The sequence below is a fragment of the Epinephelus lanceolatus genome, chromosome 22, assembly GCF_041903045.1.
Source record: "Epinephelus lanceolatus isolate andai-2023 chromosome 22, ASM4190304v1, whole genome shotgun sequence".
In the NCBI taxonomy this organism is placed as follows: Eukaryota; Metazoa; Chordata; class Actinopteri; order Perciformes; family Serranidae; genus Epinephelus; species Epinephelus lanceolatus.
In genome coordinates, this window is record NC_135755.1 from 5,074,606 (window position 1) to 5,098,392 (window position 23,787).

Below are 23,787 nucleotides of genomic sequence, written 5' to 3' on the forward strand. Positions count from 1 at the left end.
AGAGACATGCGAGGAGAGAAGACACAAGGAAATGTCTTTACAAAAATTAGATGTTTTATCCTCTAAAGCGTCACATAAAGAAACATCCATTAATGACAGCGGCCGCTGATTACAGCTGGATCTTTTAATGGAGTTTGTGTTTGCGTACACATTACACACACACACACACACACACACACACACAGGATCAGTGTTCAACTTGTGCTCCAGCAGCTCTCAGAGACAACCTGTTACATACTGTTAATACTGTCATGATGTTACAGCAGATATGTTCTCTTGTCTCTGCAGCTCATCACAGAGACATGTGTCCCTGTTCAGACCTCTTCATACATGTCGTCCTCGTCTTAAGGACGGTGTTCACCATAGTGATGGTGCCTCTGCTGCTGCTGCTGGTGGGACTGCTGCACTGTGGGAAACTCAGAGTTCAAAATAATTGATACTTGTGCATAAAGATAGCTGACCGATAAATGACCAAACTGTTGGTTTATTAACTTTAAGGTGTCAAACCTCTCTTCACTCTTTAGTCTTTCTCACCGGCAGAAAATGATCTATATTTAAAAAGCCAGCTGACGTGTTGATGTTGATTTATTGTTTTTTTTTTTTTTAGACTTTATCAATCAATCAATCAATCAATCAATCAATCAATCAATCTTTATTTATTTATAAAGCACTTTTCTTACAAAAATGTAGCACAAAGTGCTTTACATGGTTAGAAGCAATGCCCCTCCCATCCACCCCCCAGCCACCCACACCCATCCAAACACACCCACAAACACAATCATGATGTAGACATAAAAACATGTGGCAGAGCGCAGAGCAGCCAGGTGAGGAAACAATACCGCAGGGAGCCGTCTGCACCGGGAGCTGATCACAGCCTGTGGCCACTAGGACACCAACACGGAGTCCACCTCAACATGGGCAGATAGAGAGGCCCACACCACCGCCAAGAAGGCAGAGTGCAGCCCCCACCAACCCAGTCGAAGCAACCCACGAGGCAGCGCCAACGCAGCCAGGGCCAATCACAGCCCCCAGTGCAGAGGGCCCCCACTGAGGAAACACTGGAGTTAAAACCTAAGAATACTGGTGATAATTTGAGATTCTCACATATAGACCACATGAGAAAAAGGATGTCAGTTTGTGGGCACTCAGGAGGCTCTGTGGAAACATCCAACAGTAGATGGTGACAGAGTCAACCTGAAGTGTTCACATTAGCACCTGTTCAACTGTGTTACTTCATCACATTTTGTTCAGCGTGTCCAAAAATAGCAGAACACATTCAAAACTGAGTATAATGTAATAAGAATAGTATAGTGAATAGTGAGCATGATAATACCTGGTAGCATGTTAGCGTATGGGTGTGTTAGCATTTTGACTTTAGCCTTTAGCTCAAAGCACAGCTGTGCAGCCTTACATGGCTGTTAGCATGATGATTAACAACTAAAAAATGTTACTAGAGTCGAGCTGTTGAGCTTCAGTCTGTCACATATTCCCATATTTCAGGAGAGAATCAGGCGACATGTTATTTGTGTATACTTTGTGATAATATAATGTGAACCTCACATTCAAAATGAGCTGTAAACGTGAATCCTTGTCTGGTTTTAGTTAACATTTAAGTATTTTTCCAGTACAAGTCTCATCTCACAGAAAGCAAAACAATATCATCAGATGTCTTTATCTTTTTAACTCTTTATTATAAGAAAGTGGAGCAGGTAATTCTAAATCTACAATATAAATTGAATTACAAACTATACAAAACATAGAATACCAAAAATCTGTGACTATCTAGTAAACATGCAAAATAAAAGTTCCTTGGTTAGCTCACACTTTGGTTCTGAGACTAATGTATTCACTTTTTGTCTGTACAACAGTTCAATAAATGAGCTTTCAGTAGCCTATGTTTTTCTTTAACAATTATTTAAGGCTGTTTCCTTTAAGTAAAATATATAAATAGTAAAAATAAAACAAATGCAGATATTCACCACGCTTCAAACAAATAGCTAAATATACAACAAGAGAAAAACAGAATAATGTTTGAATTGATATTCATGAAAAAGATTTTGTTGATCCCAGATCAAGAAGTCATTTAATGTTTAATAAGCATTACTACAATGTGGAGTTTTAAGATCTGATTCATGATGTCCCTGATGTTGATTGTATATTGTCAACACTAATCTGCCTAAGGACAAAGGATGGACATTAGCCACTGGCTATAATTCTGCATACTTACATGAAAGTATTTATTAATATGTGCTGTCCATGATTATTTCAAAAATAAATAAATCTACAAATCTACAATGTATTTTCTTTTCTTTTTTTATGTGCTAACTTCCTGTCATGCTCGTTTCCCTGTTGCCGATAAAAGGAGCTAAATGGGAGACTACTGTGTTTAAAAGGAGCAAAAAGTTAAGATAAGAAAAAAAAACTATGACAGCATGTTTCATCTCATCTGTCAGAGGTTATAAACTAGTTGATGTTGATTCTCTCCAGTGTTGCTGATGAGAGTGATCTGCAGTTGGTCTGTAAGGCTCCAGGTCTTCAGCTCTCTCCACTCCAAATTGGTGGAAGCATAATACTGACAATGACCTGGTGATGGGGAGGTGGAGGGAGCACAAAACTGCAGCAAGAAAGAACACGGCAGAGAAGGAACCATATTTAAAATGAGGTGCAGTAAGATCGTAAGCTGACAAAGAAGGTGTGTCGCTGTGCTATTGGTCGATTGTGAATCAGCTGAAGAACAGTTGATGACTCAATTGACAGACCCAGACAATGACACCCAGACATAGTGAGTGAGCATGCATGCAATGAGTGAATGGCAGGGTGTGAGAGAAACTTACAGCCTGAACAAGAAAAGTATTGTCTTCCTTACCAAACTTTCACTAGAGCTGTGCCTCCCTCAGCTCTTTCTCTGTTGTCATCCACTGCCAGCGGTTTGTTTGTTGCTCTCCAGCTGACAGACAGACAGATGGATGTTGATTTAAATGTTTATAAATCATAATCAGACACAGATGCTCTAAACATTCAGCTGTTAGTTTTCCTTGTATTCTAAGAAGTCTTTGGCCCTGGAGACTCTGGGCTCTTTAACAGCTGAAAGAAACACTGAAGTGTTTTATCATCTTGATAACTGGTGACTTTTCATCATTTTAATAAAATTGTTAACAGACATGCCTTTGACATTACTTTTGCTGTTAAACCTGGCTAAATACAATGTATTGCCATCTGCTCTGTTTCTGTGAATGGTGTTGACTTTTAAAGCCTCAGTGTGTAAAAATGGTGAGTAACAGTGACATCAGCGGTCAAATTCTAGATTGCAGAGCTCACTCGCACTCACCCCTCCCGTCCGGTAAGTGACGGTGGCCTCGTAGGACAGAAAGCCTTGCGCAGACAGAGATGGCATCATCCATGAGTTTTTCAAGTTTTTCAGGAATAGGCCTATCTAGCGACGAGGTGAATATTTATTTAGGAATCTAAACCGTGTTACGATATTGTAGCGACCCTGCAGAGTTAATGGCATGTTTGGGATTGAATGAGTATAGGTAGGGGGGCGGGGTGCGAGTGTGACGGGGATGAGAGCTGTGAGAGCGGGTGTTGGTGTGTGTATGAACGAGCTGGAGGAGAGAGTAGGAGTGCACAGTTGGAGTTACAGCTAAGTTCTTGTTTGTTGGTTGTTTTGGCGTGGTTACGGCCAACAGTAACCTGTACTGTTCAGTAATAAACGGTGGTTTGCAGAATAACTGTGTCATCCTTTCCACACGTCCTGGGGGGCGCTACAATATGTTATAGCTTACCAGTGAGATGTAGGTTATCTGTGAGATATAACGTTATGTTAGGAGTGTTTTATTTCTAATTGTTTTGGTAACACGAGCAAACATTAGCACAGTTATGCTAAAATAACACGTTTTATGTGATAGTCACGGCACAGTGCAGCAAATACAGGTTGGTACGATTATAATATATGCGTCTCCAGAGTGTTCTTCCACAGCAGTTCTTTCCACCTGGAATAAGTAACACCGATATTCACTCGGGTTTTGTCGAGTGAATAAATATAAGTTTCAGTTTCTCTTATTGGAGTTGTATAACAGTTTGTTTAAAAGAGGTCTAACAGAGACTTTGACCTCTAACACAAAGTAACGTCATTGTGCAATACAGGATACCCTGTCTGTGAATGACTTTTAGACAATCAAAGGAATATAATGTGGTATATCAGTTAAAGGTCCAGTGTTTTGGGTTTACAGAGATATAATGGCAGAAATGGAATATAATATAATTCTTTAGTGTATAATCCCCTGAAAACAAGAGTGAGTATGTTTTGTTACTTCAGAATGAGCCATTTATATCTACATAGGGATTGGGCCTTCATTTATGAAGATCACCATGTTGCATCGCCATGTTTCTACACCAGTCCAGAACAGACAAACCAAACACTGGCCATTCATGTTTCGCATCAACCACTGTAGCAAGAAGCCCTCGTAAAATGTGCAGTGTCCGAGGTAAACTAATATGTAACGTGAAACTGCTTTATACTGTGTTTCTAGCGATTTAAATCATTTCGACTGTTTGATTTGGAAAGAAAGAGACCTCTGTGATTAAGTCAGCTTCCTGTAAAAACTTTCTGAGCGTCCAGATCTTATATTATCAGAGAACAATTTGCATGTGTTGGACAAGCGACGGAAATACATAGATTTGTAACATGACATTGTGTTATTCAGTGTTTTTACCACTTAAAATCACTGGGTGTGGTTGTTTTGGAGAGAAAGAGACCTCTACGGATAATTCGGCTCATTGTAAAAATGTCCTGAGCATCTGAATCAGAAAAAGGTGAGCACACATTAGCTCATGAAAGAAAAGGGGTGAGCACACCATACTATGTTATGGGCAAGCCCAGAGATGCTGAATGTTGTCAGAGATGCACTGATTTCTAATGCGACACAGTTTTGTACAGTGTTTTTAGTGGTTTTAATCATGAAATATTAGATATAATATATAATAGATGAAATATTTTTGATTTGATGTAACACTGCTTCATACTCATTATAATACTTAAACACTTTTACTATATATATATATATATATATATATATATATATATATATATATTTAAGTGGCAGCTGCTGGTCTTTCAGACAGGGGAAGCTCACTTTAAGTTTACATCATAAAATTTGTCATATTGTAGCGAACATTTAATTGAAGCCGTTTTTGAACCACACTCATGCCATAGAACCACAGCAAAGCACACCTCAAAGATTTTCAGATGGGTTTAATGGTGAAAATGAGCTATATCACCTATGAAAATAAGGAACTACGGACGGCACTCTGTCAGAAGACTCGACTCGCTGATGCCGGTGTGTATTTCCAAAGTGCTGTCAATCACAAGGGGGTTCAGCCTTTTAGACAGTTCCTCCAATCATCATGCAGACACCGAGCGTCCTCTCCTGCCTACCGCTCCATCAGGTCCCAGGGAAACTGAGCCTCCCTGGAAGTGACGATTTTGTCGCATTTATCCAATGACCGTCTCGCTTTGCTGCATGAAAAAAACCTGCTCAGCGCTGTCTCATAGGAATGCTTGGAGGCTCCGCGTCCACCGTGCTGACACGAGAATGTATGACAGTGAGGTCACGTTTGAAAACTGGTGATAAACAGCTGACGTTTGAACATCATCCAGCGCACATTTAATGCAATGTAAATTCTTGTTTTAATGTAAATCCAATAGTGCATATTTGACCATTTCTTCTATGAAATTTTAGGTGAAGTTCAGCCTCCCTTGTTGTCTCAGAGCAATCGCCTCTGAAATATATATATATATATATATATATATATATATATATATATATATATATATATACATACATATGTTTTTTGTTGTTTTGTTTTATTTTTAGTAATAACAGTGGAGGTCTGTGATCCCAATTAATGAGGAAGTAAAGCTAACCTCAACAAAACCCAGTAGCTTCAATTTATTTTGCAATACTTTGACTCTTTGTGTGGTTTGTTTATTTATTCATGATATTTAAATTAGCTAAAGATAGAATAATGCAGAGCTTGTGAGATACACAACTAAAAACAAACAAACAGGTGAAAACAAACATCAATTTAAAAAGAAGCTGAACCTCTTTTTGCAGCTGCTGCCGCTCATTCTCAATCCTCTGTTTCTCCTCTGTGAGCTTCTTGACATCAGCCATTAGTTCAATTTCCTGAGAGGAGAGAGAAGATGAAGACAGAAGATGAATGAACTGTTCTCTCATTAAAGTGTGTGAGTTGAGACATGACAGGAAGGCATTTCATGGTCTGACTTGTTCAGTATTTTAATTAAAGTCTAATGAGAGATGAACTCTTCATGTTAAAGACCCCAGCAGGTTTCTAGCTGGACCTTTAGATGAAACAAAGCAACAGCTGTGTTTTTGTTAATAAGTCAGTGGAGAGAATGAATGAATGAATGACCAGCAGAGAATCTGTCTGTCTGTCTGTCTGTGTTTCTTCATTTACAGTCAACTGGTTAAAAACTTTCTGTAAGTGCCAATACATGATGAAGTTTACTGATTATTTACTCTGTGTTTGCTTGTGTTTATCCAGCAGGTCACTAATGTTCTCCACCATCACATCTGTCTGTTATGTTTTTTATAACATGGACACTGAGAAAGAGAGGAGCCAGTTCTTAAAGCTGAAACAGCTGATCTGTTTTAGGCCACAGGCGGGCAGCAGAGACAAGTTACAGACACAACGTCAACACATCATGACTGTTTATGTCAATATGTTGAATTGTACAGTTGCTTTTTTCCATATCTGTCACAGAGCAACATGATGATTCATTAGAAGTCTTTCTGTTTGTGTCACCTGATGAACGTCAGTCCAATTTCTCTCTTTTTGCTCTGTTTTGGTCTCCTCCACCTCCTGAGGGAAATATCTGTCTCTTTAGACAACTTTAAATGCTCCACTATGTTCACCAGCTGGTTATGGGGTGCCGTTTGTAAAGTGGCTCACGCTGAAAATAACATCAATATTTTGCCACATTTAGCTTCAAACAATGTTTAAAAAAGTATTGTGAATTTTTTAACATCACCTTTTACCACATTTACAGTAATATTTGTTAACTTAGAAATATATTACATAGTTAAATCTAAATATTAAATGTGGCACCTAAATGTTAAATGTTAAATCTAAATATTAAATCTAAATCTAAATGTTAAATCTAAATGCTAAATCTAAATCTAAATATTAAATCTAAATATTAAATCTAAATCTAAATGTTAAATCTAAATATTAAATCTAAATCTAAATATTAAATCTAAATCTAAATGTTAAATCTAAATATTAAATCTAAATCTAAATGTTAAATCTAAATGCTAAATCTAAATCTAAATGTTAAATCTAAATATTAAATCTAAATCTAAATGTTAAATCTAAATATTAAATCTAAATCTAAATGTTAAATCTAAATGCTAAATCTAAATGTTAAATCTAAATATTAAATCTAAATCTAAATCTAAATGTTAAATCTAAATGCTAAATATAAATCTAAATGTTAAATGTTAAATCTAAATGTTCTGGGTGAAACTAAATATTTAGCTAATATGCAAATTCACACTGCCGGTCACCAGAAGTACCAAAATAAAAGCTCGAGATGGTCAGACTGTGTTTATAGAATCAAATAACGAATTAAAACCAACTTATCGGGGGAAATGAACACTTGAACATACGTTAGCGTGATAATAACTACCTAAAATAACAAGAAATATGTTTGGAGAAATTTTATTTGACGTGTACTTTGAGTTGTTAGTGTCCCTTCAGAGGGACTAACAACCTAAGCTAAGCTAACAACCGTTAGCTCTTAGCCCCATTACCAGTGTCTGTAATGACTGATTAACTCTTAAACGGTCCGTGAAAAAAATATTTTTTCCAGCGGATGTCTTAGTTACAACATGATTGAGCTAGCAAAGCAGTTTTGTGTTGCGATGTGTGGTATTTATTCAGTTTTGGGAAATCACAATGTCTAGAAAGCATCAGTGGCCGCAGCAGCAGCAAAGCTATCAGGACGTCATCTGTTAAAAGCCTCCCGTTGTCGGATATGACATGAAACTACTCCAGTTAGCTCAATCATGTTGTAACTAAGACACCCGCTGGAAAAAAATATTTTTTTTTCACAGACCGTTTAGAGTTAATCAGACATTACAGACACCGCTAACGGGGCTAACAGCTAACGGTTAGCCCCGCTAATCTACGATAACAATGTTATTAATTTCAGAACGTGATAGTAATGTTTGTTCAGTCATTGTGTTTATAGACTTTACAAACACCAGATTAGTCTAAACAGTGACATAGTGACGTGAAAAATGTGAGATATGCATATATATATGTAGCTAAACTCCGCTGGTTTTCTACCCAGAAGTATTTGTAAACAACCAGGCGATTCCCTCTGAAGGGACACTAACAGCTCAAAGTACACGTCAAATAAACTTTCTCCAAACATGTTTTTTTGTTATTTTAGGTAGTTATTATCAATGTAATAACTAATGTATGTTCAAATCTTCATTTCCCCCGATCAGTTGGTTTGAATTTGTTATTTGATTCTATAAACACAGTCTGACCATCTTGAGCTTTTATTTTGGTACTTCCGGTAACCGGCAGTGTGAATTTGCATATTAGCTAAATATTTAGTTTCACCCAGAACATTTAGTTTTAACATTTAGATTTAGATTTAGATTTAATATTTAGATTTAACATTTATATTTATATTTATATTTATATTTATATTTATATTTATATTTATATTTAGCATTTAGATTTAACATTTAAGATTTAGGTGCCACATTTAATATTTAGATTTAACATTTAGATTTAGATTTAGTATTTAGATTTAGATTTAACATTTAGATTTATATTTATATTTAATATTTAGATTTAACATTTAGATTTAGACTTAGTATTTAGATTTAGATTTAACATTTAGATTTAGATTTAGATTTAATATTTAGATTTAACATTTAACATTTAGGTGCCACATTTAATATTTAGATTTAACTATTTAATATATTTCTAAGTTAACAAATATTGCTGTAAATGTGGTAAAAGGTGACATTAAAAAATTCACAACACTTTTTTAAACATTGTTTGAAGCTAAATGTAGCAAAATGTTGATGTTATTTTCAGCGTGAGCCACTTTACCGCATTTCATTAATGTGTGTATGTAGTGAGTTTAAGGTTTTGTGTGTGTATGCGTGCGTGTGTGTGTGTGTGTGTGTGTGTGTGTGTGTGTGTGTCTTCATGCGTGCATACATACATGTCTCTTAATGTGGCTGATCTCTTTATTCTTGTTCTCCATCAGCTCATAGTTCTTCTTCCACTTCATTTACACAGACAGAGAGACAGACAGACAGATGGATGTTGATTATCTGCAGGAAGTGACATTCTGACACAAAACCTGAGACTATCTGGACTGTTGAATCTAATGTTGTGTTTCCTCTCAGAGCTGATTGGCTGAATACAACTGTTTGTACATCACAGTCAAACACAGACGTACAACAAATATACATTTAGCTGTTAGAATTTCTTGTATCTTGTAAGTCTTTTACCTAGACATTCTGTATAATGTCCTGCAGACCCTGAGCTCTTCAACAGCTCAAAAACCTACTTAACACGCTTCATTACCTTGATACTTACGATTTTTGAACTGATGATATGATATTTATTATGCTGATCTGTTCTGTACGACATCTATTGCACGTCTGTCCGTCCTGGAAGAGGGATCCCTCCTCAGTTGCTCTTCCTGAGGTTTATACCGTTGTTTCCCCGTTAAAGGGCCAGTGTGTAAAATGGGTTGAAAACAGTGACATCAGTGGTCAAATTCTAGATTGCAGGGCTCACTCGCTCACCCCTCCTGTCGGGTAAATGACGGTGGCCTCGTAGGAACAAAAAGCTTTGCGCACGACTTTTTCAGGAGTAGGTCTATCTAGCGACGAGGTGAATGTTTATTTAGAAATCTAAGCCATGTAACGATATTGTAATGGATCCCTCACGAGCAGGAGACCAGAGTAGCGTTCGGGAAAAAGGCCAGTTTATTTGAGCACTCCAGAAACTCCGGTAACACTCCAGGGGGTAAAAGACTCTGTCCCAAATCGTTGGGGAGATATATCATCAGGAGAAAAAGCACCGCAGAGAGTGCATCACAAGGAGTGAAGTTGCGTCTTCTTTTCCTTGCAGATGACGGTTCGGGTTCATTCTCTCCTGTTGCGTGGTAAGTGTGGTCCATTCGCAAACTTTATAACTAAAAAAAACTTTTCACTACTCTCTATCTACGAACTACTAACACTCTCGGCTGTTTCCTCCTCCTTCTTCCTTCCTTCCGCTGTCTTCGTTGGTTTATTTATACACGCGAAACGCGTTCTCTGGCTGGCTGGATTGTCCACTCGGTCTGCCGTACATACATGGCGGCGCAAGATGGCGATCTCTCTAAAGCAAGGCCCTTGATATATATATATATATAAAAGCATAATTATAAGGCTACGAAAACCAAACAAATTTTATTTTATAGCGATTATACACTTATATAAACATATTAATGGGTAGAATATTCAGATTCAGATTCAGACAATAAACCATGCCAAATATTACACACTGGCCCTTTAAAGGGTTTTTTGGGGAGTTTTTCCTTATCCGCTGCGAGGGTCATAAGGACAGAGGGATGTTGTATGCTGTAAAGTCCTGTGAGGCAAATTGTGATTTGTGATATTGGGCTTTATAAATAAAATTGATTGATTGATTGATTGATTGATTGATTGATTGATTGATTCATTCATTCATTCATTCCAAATAAGTCTGTTTTGATTTCTCTAACTAACATTTTATGACAGTTGGACACCCCATTTCTGTATTTTGTAACCTTCATCAAATGTTCAGTTTGAGGCAAACAGAATGCTCACCACCTCAACACTTTTCAACATTTTGAGGTCAATGTGAAAAATAAAAATGTTGATTTTGTAATTATTCAATTATTCACATAATTTTTGCACTAACAAGCCCAAACAATGAGTAAGTAAAGCCAAACTTCTGTGGTTTATGTTGCTGTACAGTTTAAACGCTAAGGATAAAGTGAAGCAGAAATTGTAAGACTTACAACTAAAAACAAACAAACAGGTGGAAACAAAAATCAGTATCAAGAAAAGATGAACCTCTGTGAAGGGAAACTGGAAAGATGTTAAGTGGATGGTTGGAAAGACAGAAATCTTTGGTGGAGAATACAAATACAAACCTCCTTGATCTGAGTCTGCAGCTCCTTCATCAGGTTCTTCACCTTGTTCTCAGCGTCCTCCCTCCTCTGCTGCTCCTCCTGGAACTTCTGCCTGGAAACTATCGGCCACTTTGACTGAAAGCAAGAGAGAGGAGACTGATTAGAGACATTAGACATCCTTATTAAGGGATGAGAGGTAGGTAACACAATATGACAAATATCAAGCACATCTCAAGATCAGATTGTTGTAGATTATGTATTTTATGTTCAGATGAGAGCACTTGGACAGTTCTGTGTTAGAAACTCTGCAGTTCCACAGTTTGACCAGTAAAACTAATCTTTAACCAAATTACTCTCAGTGAGCTCAAACATCTTCTACTGCCAGTGAGTTTAAAGGAAGCTTTATGTTCATTAGGAAACCTTAAAGTGTATCAATTGTACCTGGCCACTTACAGCAGAGGAGGAAGAGTGGGCTGGAGTGACTCTGCTTCTTTCCAACTGGGGAGAAAGAGGAAGATTAAGATAGCCATGTTCTTTCATTCAAGATATATTAGTGGTTTATGATGTAAACCAATAAAGACAAACTTAAAATACTTAGAAAATCAGCTCTGCAAATGTTTTATGGCAAAGAAAATGCACAGGTTTGTAAAACCTCAAGAATACACACTATTTCATGAGTAAAAGTGAACTAAAAATAACTATGAGCCTCCACAAGCAGCTTTAAGTTCAAGGTCTGAATTGTTAAATACATAAAGCAATCCAATCTCCAGAAAAATGTTGGTATTGAACATTTCTAAAAACCAGGGATACATTACTTTTGCATGTTATTATGCAGCAGATACATTGAAAAGTTACATTTCAACAACACTGTGGTTACCCTGTGGTTAGGTTGAGGTACAAATTTCTCTTGGTTAATGTTAGAAAAAGATCATGTTTTGGCTTAAAATACTCTGTTTTGGGGGCAAAGCAGCAGGAAAACTAACCAGGAGTTGGCAAAAAAACAAAAAACAAAAACACAATCAAACAGCTTTTCGTGGCCCGATACAGGCCTATGTGTGGCTACAAAACTCCTGCATTTGGAGTTTAAAAAGCAAACGAAAATACCTGGGCTGCTACAAAATATCCATCATTGGGGTCTAAAAGTACATGGAGAACCAGACAGGCTGCTATACAACACCCATGACTGGAAAAAGTCAGTGGAAAAACATTGATGGGTTGCTAAAAAACCCATACAATACAAGCCTTAAAAATCGGATGAAACCACACTGATGGGTCCTTATTAACGCCTATGATTGGATCCTAAAAATTGATGGAGTGACATTGACTGACACTGACAAGTCGCAATTCAACACTGACGATTAGAGCCCTTCAAAGCCGATAGAAACACACCAACGGGTTGCGACAATACACTCATGTTCAGAGCTTTAACAGCAAATGAAAAACACCGGAACAACCAGTTTTGTTGTTTGCTGGTCTCTGACAGTGGTCTACAGCTTGACAGGTGTCACACCATCTGCCATTCCCTCCACCTCCAGATGACAAAGTCAGCCCATACCTTACGTCACTTTAGAAACATTGACATGGTACATATGAAGCGTACCAACAGGGCCGCCCCTCCCTAAACGCAGAACACGTGCTGTGCGTAGGGCCTCATCTTCCATGGGGGGCCACATTTTGCGCGAGGGGACGCATTTGCGCATATGCGCAATGGATGCACACATGCGCTACCATGAGGCGCGCGTAGAATCAGCTCGAGGAAGGAGAGAAGAGACCTGACCGCCCATGCGTCGCTGCAATGATTGATAGCACTCGACATCTGTACAATCAGAGGGGTGCGCTGGCAGGCACTTGCAAAGCTGCAACAGGTGAAGAGTTGTCGACATGTCGTCCAAAAGTATGTGCGGGGACGGGAGGGCTGGCGGGCTCCACGGAGGGGGAGACCCGAGCCTCGGGGGTATGTGCGGGGCCGGGAGGTCGGACGCTCCCAGAGAGGGGAGAGGGAGAAATATAGCTAAATATCATGAAAATTGAAAAGAATGTCTCTGTATTTTATTTCTGTTTTCAGTGTTTAATTAAGGTGGGAGAGGCGGAGGGCTGAGGGAGATCGGACGCCTCCAGAGAGGGGAGAGGGAGAAATATAACAAAATAAGATTAAATAGGAAAAACCTGTCTCCCTCTTTTATTTTATTTTCAGTGTTTAATCAAGGGTGGGGGATTGAGGTGGTGGAAGTTACTTTCTTTTGATGAGTAATTGATGGCTATTTGTGACTCAGATTTGTTTATTTATTTATTTCAGTTTGAAGTTATTTTTATTTAATATTTATTTATTTATTTATTTTAATTTTTTATTTTATTTGACTCATACAGCCAAACTACTGTATCTACAGTACATTTGTTATTGCCAGTAAAGGTTGTCAAGTTAAATGGCAAGTTGTTGTACGGTCATTTTGTACCTATGATACATTTGGGATGAGGGCCTCCAAATAAAATTTCGCTTAGGGCCCCAGTTTGGTCAGGGGCAGCCCTGTGTACCAATTTGACATGTTCACGGTTTGAAAGAATGTATAATTAACATTTTCTTCTGGCAAATGGGCTGCACAGAGTCATGATGACCTTTAATCTGTGATGAGAAGTTATAGAGGATAAGTGTTGCTGAATTTCCCCACATTATACTTGATACTAAATGTTAGTGTAAATACTTTGTTGTTTTTCATGTCTTTGCAGACCTAGACTGGAAACCTTATCAGACACAGCAGAGTTAAGAAAGAGAGATGGACCTCCATGTTTTTGGACAGAGTCTCCATCAGGATCTGCAGGTTGGACACCATCTGAATCTGATTCTGGAGCTGCTGGACTTCAGCTTGTTTCTCATCAATCTGGTAGGAAAGAGAAGATGAGACACATGTTTTCTGATTGATGCATATTTGAATGTATGTGATACAACATGAAACAGCAACAGAGAATCATTCAAGTCTATGTAATGGTTGTATCTATATGTCTAATTTAAGCTGCTGTGAACAGATAAACATTTCTGAATGTGTGTTTTTTTAATAACTCCTTTTTCTCCTTTTTCTCCTTTTTCACTGGCACAACTGCAACAACCAGTCAAAAACATAAACTGTTCCCCAACATCAGCATCTGTCATTTCAGCAAGCGTCCAAAAACAATATTAATGTTCAAGTGACACTGCTCTGTAGAGGCCGTCGTAATTAAGACAAGAGCAAGGGAGGAAGTCAGGTGAAGTTGTTATAGAGCGACAAAGTCTGCATACAGAGCAGATTGAGATGGACTGATCAACAAAATATTAGACTTTAACACAAGAGACTGCTGCTCATTTTCAATTTTAAACCAACAATGATTTTCTTTTCTTAATGCTTGACCATGATCGTTCCATAAGATTAAAGCCATCAGGCTAAAGCCATGAGGCCTGGAACCTCTATGAAGGTCACAAAATTCGCCAGATTTCACAAAGTACTTGATTTAACCCAAACTATGATCATGACAATAAAACATGTATATGACCTCATCAATCCAATCCTTTCAGTATAAGTTCACATCAAATCATAATTTAAAATAGAAATCAATAATAAAACATAAAACACCATTTTTGACAACAGAAGAAGACCATGACACACAGGAAAAAGAGCCTAGTGTCCATCCAGTGTCTGCATCAACAGGCTCAATACTGAGTCATTATGGTAAATGGACTGAATTTTTTTTAATGCTTTTTCAAAAGAGTTTTAGAATGTTGGCTTACTGTTCACCCATTCAAACACACCATCTTGCCCAAGAAAACTCTGACATGTGGACATCCTTATGTGGACAGGAGGAGCCAGGGATCAAACAGCCAACTCTGTGATCAGTGGACAACCTGCTCTGTCTCCTGATCCACAGCTGCCCCAAGAATTATACCTGACCAGTCTCATCTGTGCAGAGGTGTTTCAAGAACAGATCTGTCGACTGTCAGTGCAATGTTGAAGATACATTTTCACCAAATTACCATCAACTCTCGTCATGTTGCCTCATGAGGAGAGTTGAAACCTGCTGTGTGTGTCTGAGAGGTAAATACATGTAACTACAGCCTCTACAGTCATATTCTTAAACTAGAAACTTTGGGTTATTGTTTGAAAATGACTCAAATCATTTTAGTCTCAAGCTCTCTTAGATCTGTTCTTTACCTGACTTGGTTCTGGAAGTGACTTGGACCCAGACAGAGAAGCTAAACTGAAAACACACTGGTAGGTAATTGAAAAAAAATCTTAAGAGGAAAGGAAACAAATAAAAACCTTTTTGATTTTGGAGTCTACTTCCGTCTGTTTAGTCTCCAGCTTGATCTTCAGTGTCTCCACTTCCCATCTCTGGTGTCTAAACCTGTGGTGCCTCTGGATCGTATTAAGACATGTGACTCAACATGTTGCACAATGACACATATGGCAAGAAAATTAAGCATCAGCACTTTTTTTCTCCACATTGCAGAAATTCTGCGTTTCAGCAGCAAAGTTTCCTGTGTAGCTTTATTTCAGGTGTGTGGGTGGTAAAAGTGGCTATGGTTACATGATGGCTTCTCATTCAGAATGAAATAAATCTGAATGAAATCATTCGGAATTAAAGTCTTTCCAGGTAGTTTACATTGGAAATATTCATTCTGAATGAGGGTTTACACGGGAGATCAGTTCAATCGCCTTTATTCAGGTCTGCGCAAGGTTTGGGGCAGGGAAGGTTTCTGATTGGATAGGGGGCGGGGCAGATGTGACGTGTTTACATTTACCGGAAGAAAACACTGTAGCCCTCGCCCTCGCTCCGGATAACAAGATGCTTGACGACGCCGTTCTTAGTGCCTTTTTCGGGCTTGTTTTGCTTATATTCTTGAAGCAGCAGTACGACAACAACCTTGTTCTGCTAATGCTTCGTCTGTTGAGGAGGAGAAGGGAGGTAGACGGTCGAAGAAGGGAGGCAGAAGACCGTGCTGTGGCGAATGGAAACCGGTGAGTGCAACGAGTCCGACCGCTCTATCTCAGCCTGTTGCTATGCAGCCCGTTGCTATGCGCGTTATATACGTCATCGAGAGAGGAGGGCAAGGAAATGAGCACGCGCAGAAAGACCGGAATGAACTTAAAGAGGAATGAGTGTATACATACACACAAAATTCTTTCATTCGGAATGACAAACGGAATAAACCATCCCCTTTAATCGGATTTAATTTTCAATCGGAATGACTGTTTACATGACCACTTTTAATCAGAATGGCCTTTCATTCCGATTAAAAGTGGAATTAAACTGTCCATGTAAACGTACTGATTGTTTACTCTCAGTATGTACTGTATGCAAATTAGAAAATCCTAGAAAGGTGAAGGAATGACCTGCCCAACTCTCCCTATAGATGGCGAGTACTCATTGCCTTTGTTGGTTGGATTGGTTGGGTTTAGGCAAGAGGAGTGGGATTGGTTAAGATCAGAGTAAGAATGTCAGGGTAAAGCAGTCAGAGGTGGAGTAAGGCAGGCCATTCTTTCATCATCCCCGGGTTCACAAATCTGTGCACTATACAGATATGGATTCTCCCTGCTGCTCTTCTGCTTTTAATAAGTTGTTTGCACAGTTTTTTTTCTGTCAATTAAACCACTATGTTTATCAGTGTTGTCATTCAAAAGCCACAATCTGGTGGTTATATAAACTGATAAATTACTCTGATAGACACACTTTGTCTTGTGGTGGCACTGTTTTTTTTTTTTAATATTAGGAAACAACATATATTTTTCATACTTTATCCATATATTTTATATATTATACTTATATAATGACCACTTACCCGAGACAAGAAGCAATGGGTTTCTGGAATTGTCTCCAGCTGAGGAAATGGAAGGACATACAGAGACACATGAGTACCACATTAAAGCATCTGAGTAATTATTGAACATTTCCTTCATATACATTCAAGTGTATTTTATCTGCCACATGTTAAGTGTAAATAAAGTTTATCAAGTAAACGTAGTGTACATTGATCCATTTCCTGTGCCTCAAGCTGCAGAAATGCCAACACATTCTCATCCCAAGTCGTCACATTTTGTTGCTTTGTCAGTGGACTTTTGCATCTACATATAGAGCACCAGGTATCTTTCCACATCTGCTGTTGACAAACTGGCTCAATGGATGTGACAAGTAGGGAGTCCACACACACAAGATTTAGAGAAAACAACATAATTTATCAAACCAAGATTAACTTAAATCACCATTGCAGTATGTAGGTCAGCAAAGTCAGTACTGAAAGCCATGCATGGATGTGTGTCAGGTGTGTTGTGGAGGTGCTGAAGGTACAAACCAAAAAGCAATGATGCAGGGTGGATGACTACTGCAGGAAGAGAGAGAGCAAGTGAACACATGAGGCAGCTTTTAAAGCGCGGGGGGCTAAGGTGAGCTCAGTCAAGGCTGAAACATCCTCCAAGACAGTGGGAGGGACGTCACAGTTGGCAAACACCAGTGTAACATCAACACAATCACGTGGTTAGGTTTAGAAAAAAAACATCATAGTTTGGCTCTACATTCATATTCATAATCAGCTCCTTATATTACATTGTTGTAGGCCGCGTTTCCAACTGATGCGGTCTAGCAGCATATCATAGCAATGCAACCAGTGGCGTCCAGCCAGTAATGAACTGACGCCACCCAGCAGCGTATCATACCAGTGCAAAGCATAGCTTTTGGCATCAGTGTCAAACACCAAAATCACCAACAAAGCGATGGTATTTGACGACTTCTGAATGAAAACAGGCTGAAAATGTTGAGTCATGACAGCTGACTCTCTCTCTCTAGAGAATGATGAAGATGAAGATATGAACCTCTTTGTTTTTCTTCTCCAGCTCTTCCTTCAGTGTCTGCAGCTCGTCCTCGTTCCTCTGCTTCTCTTCATGGAGCTGCTGCAGCTCACATTGTTTAGTTTCAACCTTCAAGGACAGAGAGAAGGTGATGACAATGAGAGACATGTTCACTGTATTAACATTTAAAAAATAAAGTCTGTCTGTATTTGGACTGGTCTTTAAATGTTGAAAAATTAAAATTTCTTAAAACTGAAATTTATTTTGTGAATACCTCAAACAAACTCCTGTAAGTTTGACCTCATCTACACTATGGATGACACCAGGAATGTGACTTCACACTGAAATCAATGTGTTATATTATGAAAGTAAAGATGGACCTCCTTCCTCTTGGTCTCCATCTCTTCTTTCAGAGTCTGAACTCCCTTCTCAGCTTCCTCCCTCCTCTGCTGCTCCTCCAGGAGCTGCTGCTGACATCTCTGCTTCTCAATCTGACAGAGGAGAGAAATGAACAAAGACCAGATGTGAGACATAACTTTATTACTGACAATACCAAATACTGACATGCATTTATGGCTTATCTCTCTTTTGCTGTTATCTCAGTCTCCACTGATATTTGCCTTCACCTTCATCCCTCTGTCTGTCTCAGCTGTGCCTCATCTGTCCCATTTTTCTTGAGCCTCTGATTGTCCACACATCAGTAATAGTTATCTGTCTGTCACAGCTGCTCTTGTTGTCTTCTTAATTCCTTTCTTAACACAGATTCTGTTTCTCTACTTACATGTTTGCTTTTCTTTCCCCCTTTTCCCTTTACTACCTTCATTTCCACTGTTTCAGTTGTCATGAGGTGCTCTCTTTCTTCAACAGGAACAGACTGATCTTCAGTTTTGTTGGTTTTAGAGCTGTTCTTCTTTTTTCCTGTCTCAGTTTCATCACAGTGGCTTCTCTTGGTCTCTGTGTAAAAGCATAGACAGTAGAGTTTTAGGAAGGTTTCACAGCATAAAGACCTTTCAGTTTAAAACGAGGTATAAGATGAGCTATAAATGTCAGACACCTGACAGTTGGACTGATTGGAAATGAAAGTAGATATTTCACCACATTTTTAATCAACACCATAACCAGCAAAATACTATATTTTGATCTAATGAAATTTAATGTACACAATTCATATCATTTCTCCCACAAATCCTGTGAGAATAACTTCACATTCACAAAGCACTGCAAATTAATTTCAGACTTACTGATTATGTCTTGCCTCCATTTCCACAAAAAAATGAGGAGTAAGGCTATAAACATGATGCAAACAGTCAAACTAACAGCCAAACCAGTGATGATGGGAACAGCAGAACTGGACTGGACCTTAAAGAAATCATCTGAAATGATAAAACAAAAATAAGATGACATCTATATAGAGCTGGAGCTATTTGAAATTGAAACAGTGACCACATGATAAAGATGTACATTGTTTACCTGACATAGAGATGTGTGTCTCTGTGGTCTGGTTGATGTTCCTCTGTTGGACTCTACAGGTGAAGCTGTTGCTGTGTCTCTTCTCCACAGTCACTCTGCTGCTGACAGTATAGAGGTCATCAGGACCTCTGACTGTCTCTGTAGGTCCAGCAGAGAGGAGCTTTCCCTCACCGTCCAGCCACAACACCTCAGGCTCTGGATACCAGCCTGCAGACTCACACTGTAACACCACTCCCCCCTTGTCTCTGTCGATCCCTGCTAAACTGATGACAGGTGAGGACGCAGCACCTGATGATGAGCAACAAAAAATTAAAACACCAGTCAGCAATGCAACCGCCATATTAATTATTATAAAGATGCGCTACTGTTCAACTGTAAAGCTAAGAAATGACTAAAGTAAAGAATATATCCTCTGCATTCGTGCAGCCTTTGGAATTATTTGGTGTAGGCCACTCCCTCAGTTTGTTGTTTCAAGACAGAAGATTAGCCTTTTACTTGATACAATAGTTTCTATATCAACACAGATGGTCCCTGAACTACTGATGAGGCTGCTTTAATGTAAAGGGGTCACATATTTACTGTCACCAATAATAGAGTTAGAAATTCAAAACTAATTCACAACTGAATGTTGGTTCTGGGTTACGAAATATCACATAATGTGTTTGTCAAACTCTTTTAGGTATTCTACTGCATCAACTTAGTGAGAAAATATTTCTTTCCATAATATTTATAACCAAAATGTTCTCAGGAAAAGTGTCAAATCATTGTTTACACTGATGTTTGATGACTGTAGCTGTACTCTTCATCTCCCTACACCAGAAGAAAGCTCTGATGACCTAATTCTGTGTCCACTTACCAACAACAAGCTCAACGAAAGAGTCTATATTGAATGTTGGGATGAAGCATCTGTATCTTCCTGCATCAGAAGGTCTCACATCAGAGAGTTTCAGTGAAATGTTTCCTCTCTTCAGTTCATCACTGAACAGAGACGTTCTTCCTTTGTAGGATGGATCTTTACTATATAAATAGTCCTGACCAGCACGCCACACAAGGACAAATATAGGATTCAAGTCAGATCTCGTCCACTCCAACGTCATGGCAGCAACGTCCACTGCAGGTTCCAGGTGACATGGTAAAATGATGTCATCACCAACTGTTGCCACTATTGGCTGAGATGGACCCATCAACTGAGACTGACCTGGAAAGAAAGACATCTGTTTATTCCTGCAGTAGGAACCACTTAAATCTGCTCATCTCTACAAGGCTCTTCATACACCATGATACTGTGCTCATATAGACCTGTAATCTGAATAAACAACATATTTGTCATAAGTTAACTGGAAACCTGAACGAGGGAGAGATGTTTGCTGACAACAAAGAATCTGTGATGTCACAGTTATAAAGTTTTTCAGAAAATTATTTATTTTCATCACATCATCAGGGCCATCATCAGACTGACATTTCAATGTGGCCAGTACTTTATACATACACCTAAGAAAACATATTCTCACTCTGACCTCGTCACATGTTGACGTTTGGTCATGGACTTTCCACGTCTTCATACGACGTCCACGGTACCCTGGGTGTGTTGGTTGCTGATGTTCTGGAACATTGTGTCAAGCTCTGCCTGTTACATGCATTGTCTTCTTTCAGAATACACTTCTGTTTTCACAGAAAATTTAACATTTACATTCAGTCTGTCAAAATCAAGGTTTTAGGGAAAAAACGGCAACTGGCTGCATATCATGCCGACGTCAAAGGATGCCTTTTTTCACTGGTTTCTGATGCTGCAAGTCACTGCCCAAACATTGGATTTCGATGACTTCGGATTGAGACCAGGCTCCTAAAGACTGTATGAAATAATAGATGTAGTACCATGAGAACACCCATTGGTGTGTTGACTCCCTTTCTGAAACCCGGAGGTTGGTATTTTGGCTGTTGTCATTTTGGCATTTGGAATCAGAAGTCACCATATTTGAACGAGAGGGTGGAGACCATTTTAATACTAGCTGCTTTATCAAAACAGTTTATTTACAGCGATGGTTATCTATGATACCCTTGTGCTGTTTTTTGTACCTGTGCAAAAAACAGGCTTGAAAGTCGAGTGCAAGGTCAACAACTACATTTGTAAGGTACGCTTACCGGAACCTGATCAGTAATAAGGCGAAAGATGGATTTAAATCTATTTAGTACCTGAGGCTGAAAAGGTCATATTGGGGGTCTCAGTTGCTTTTGGCATTGATCCAATATAGGATGGTTAAAAACACTAGATATCCTCAATACTTTAATGTATTTTTTTCTTAAACACATCTTTTGAATCAGTTCATATTCTGGGGGCTGGCTGGAAAGCTTTGGCAGGCCAGATGTGGCCTACAGGCCTCCAGTTGACAAATACTGGTCTTGTGTGTAGGATTCAGTGGCATCTTGAGGTAGGGTTGCAGACCTGAAACTTATCCTGTGTGTCAAATGTGCAGGAAAACTATGGTGGCTGAGGCAACATCACAGGAAATGTAAATGGCCCTATCTGGAGCTCGTTTTTGGTTTGTCCACTCTGGGCCACTATAGAAACAACATGGCAGACTCTGGAAGAGGACCTGCTCCCTAAAAATGTCTCATTATGAGGTCATTAAAACACAATGATTCTTATTTTCGGGTGATTATATACACTATCTAAAGTGTAGTAATGAATACCTATTATATTCCATTTCTGTTAGTGGACACCTCTAAATCCTACAAACTGGACCTTTTAAACCACTTCAAAATGGAAAATGAAAAAACGACCATCTGACTCCTTAGAAGGTCTGTTAGTACAACCAAACACTGAACAAGACTTTTTAGGTGAACAAAAGTTCCCATCAGCCTCAGCTGCATGTAGGATCTACCAGCACCAGTAGTTTTTAGCCTTTCATCAATTGGTATGTTAATAAAATTTTGTAATCATGTTTGATTTGAGGCCTCACTGTGGCCCTGAGGTTGTATTTGTGTGTGAGTTACCTCTAACAGAGTGTGTCAGGAGAAGATGGAAAACCAAAGCACTGAGGGGTCTGAGTTGAGACTGAAGGGACAGTCCATTCCTCTGAGGAACCATCTTAAAGTTCTGAAATTCAAATGAAAGCAGTGATACATTATATGGAAAAATATGCTTTTGAATTGATGTCAGCAACAATAAATAGTGCAGACCTAGTCCTGAACAAGTTTTGTGGTGTATGTGACTCTCTGACTTGATTTAGGAATTTCCCAAAATTGATCATGTGTGGAGTTTTTTAGATTTTTACCAGTGTTTGCGACACTAAAAAAAGAGCCCTTTAACACCATTTGTGTTCTACTAGTACATTATCATATCATAAATACATATTGAGCGGTCCTTTACCTTTGAAAACACTTGGCAGTATACTTTATTACTACTGATGTAATGTCAGAACAGACGTGTTCATGTAATGCAGTTAAACTTTCACTTTTGCCATATGCAATAAGGTGCAATGAGTTATACTTTCGCTTTTCATGCCAACATGGCAAAGACTGTTTTTTAAATGAATTTAAAACGTAAATAGATTTTGACAGACTTGTTCAATAGTTTAGACCTCATTAAAGTCCTTTCTATGATACAAAGTCTAATGACTCCTATTAACATAATAAACAAGTTAGTCTCAAGGCTTATTATGTTTCTGCCCATATCATCAATTATATCTGATTTTTTCTCACCATTACTCAACATTTTGATATAAGTTTCATCGATGGTTTCGATGTTTCAGTTAAAGTTTTCAAAACAGACTTAACTCTCTGTTACAGAATATTACTACAAAGTCCAAAACTCTGAAAGCAGACCCACTTTTACAGGTGGTAAAGTGATACTGTCTTTTGGAATAAAATTTAATTAAAACATGTAAAATTGGCAAAAATGCACTTAGAAGACGACGTACCTGCTACAATGTGTGTCTGGTCATCAGACGGCACAGCCAAAGTCTGTAAATCATTGACAGACTGTTGAGCTTAACATGCCCTGTTTAATCAACCACAGAGTGCATTAGATTCTGCCTCAGCTCAGACCACTTGACTTTATAACAATGTTTGTCATTATTATAAACATAACAAAATACATATTGAAACCTTGATTGGTTCTGCTTCTCTACACTCAGTTTTTACTTTGAGTATCTTAGTTATGAACTGAACTTTGAACTGATTATAAAATATGACAGCTGCAGTCAAAGTCATCAGGAAAGAAAACAGTGTTTCTTTGTTGCCATAGTAATTTAGGAAAAGGGGAACAGTAGTTGTTTGCACGGGCGTTTC

General features: G+C 38.5%; 1 protein-coding gene across 1 annotated transcript; it reads right to left on the minus strand.

The window, feature by feature from the left end:
* Positions 1–757: 757 nt before the first annotated feature.
* Positions 758–23,470, minus strand: LOC117245708 (uncharacterized). Its single transcript, XM_078163878.1, has 17 exons — positions 23,418–23,470; positions 22,492–22,594; positions 20,354–20,695; positions 19,498–19,785; positions 19,269–19,400; positions 18,809–18,981; positions 18,408–18,518; positions 18,052–18,156; positions 17,025–17,063; positions 15,505–15,600; positions 13,996–14,094; positions 11,660–11,716; positions 11,240–11,353; positions 9,272–9,334; positions 6,105–6,188; positions 2,867–2,947; positions 758–2,614 (listed from the first exon to the last, which is right to left on the minus strand). Exons 2-16 carry the CDS (start codon positions 22,583–22,585, stop codon positions 2,912–2,914), a joined length of 1,833 nt encoding a protein of 610 aa, XP_078020004.1. The 5' UTR covers positions 22,586–22,594; positions 23,418–23,470; the 3' UTR covers positions 758–2,614; positions 2,867–2,911.
* Between the last annotated feature and the right edge of the window lie 317 nt (positions 23,471–23,787).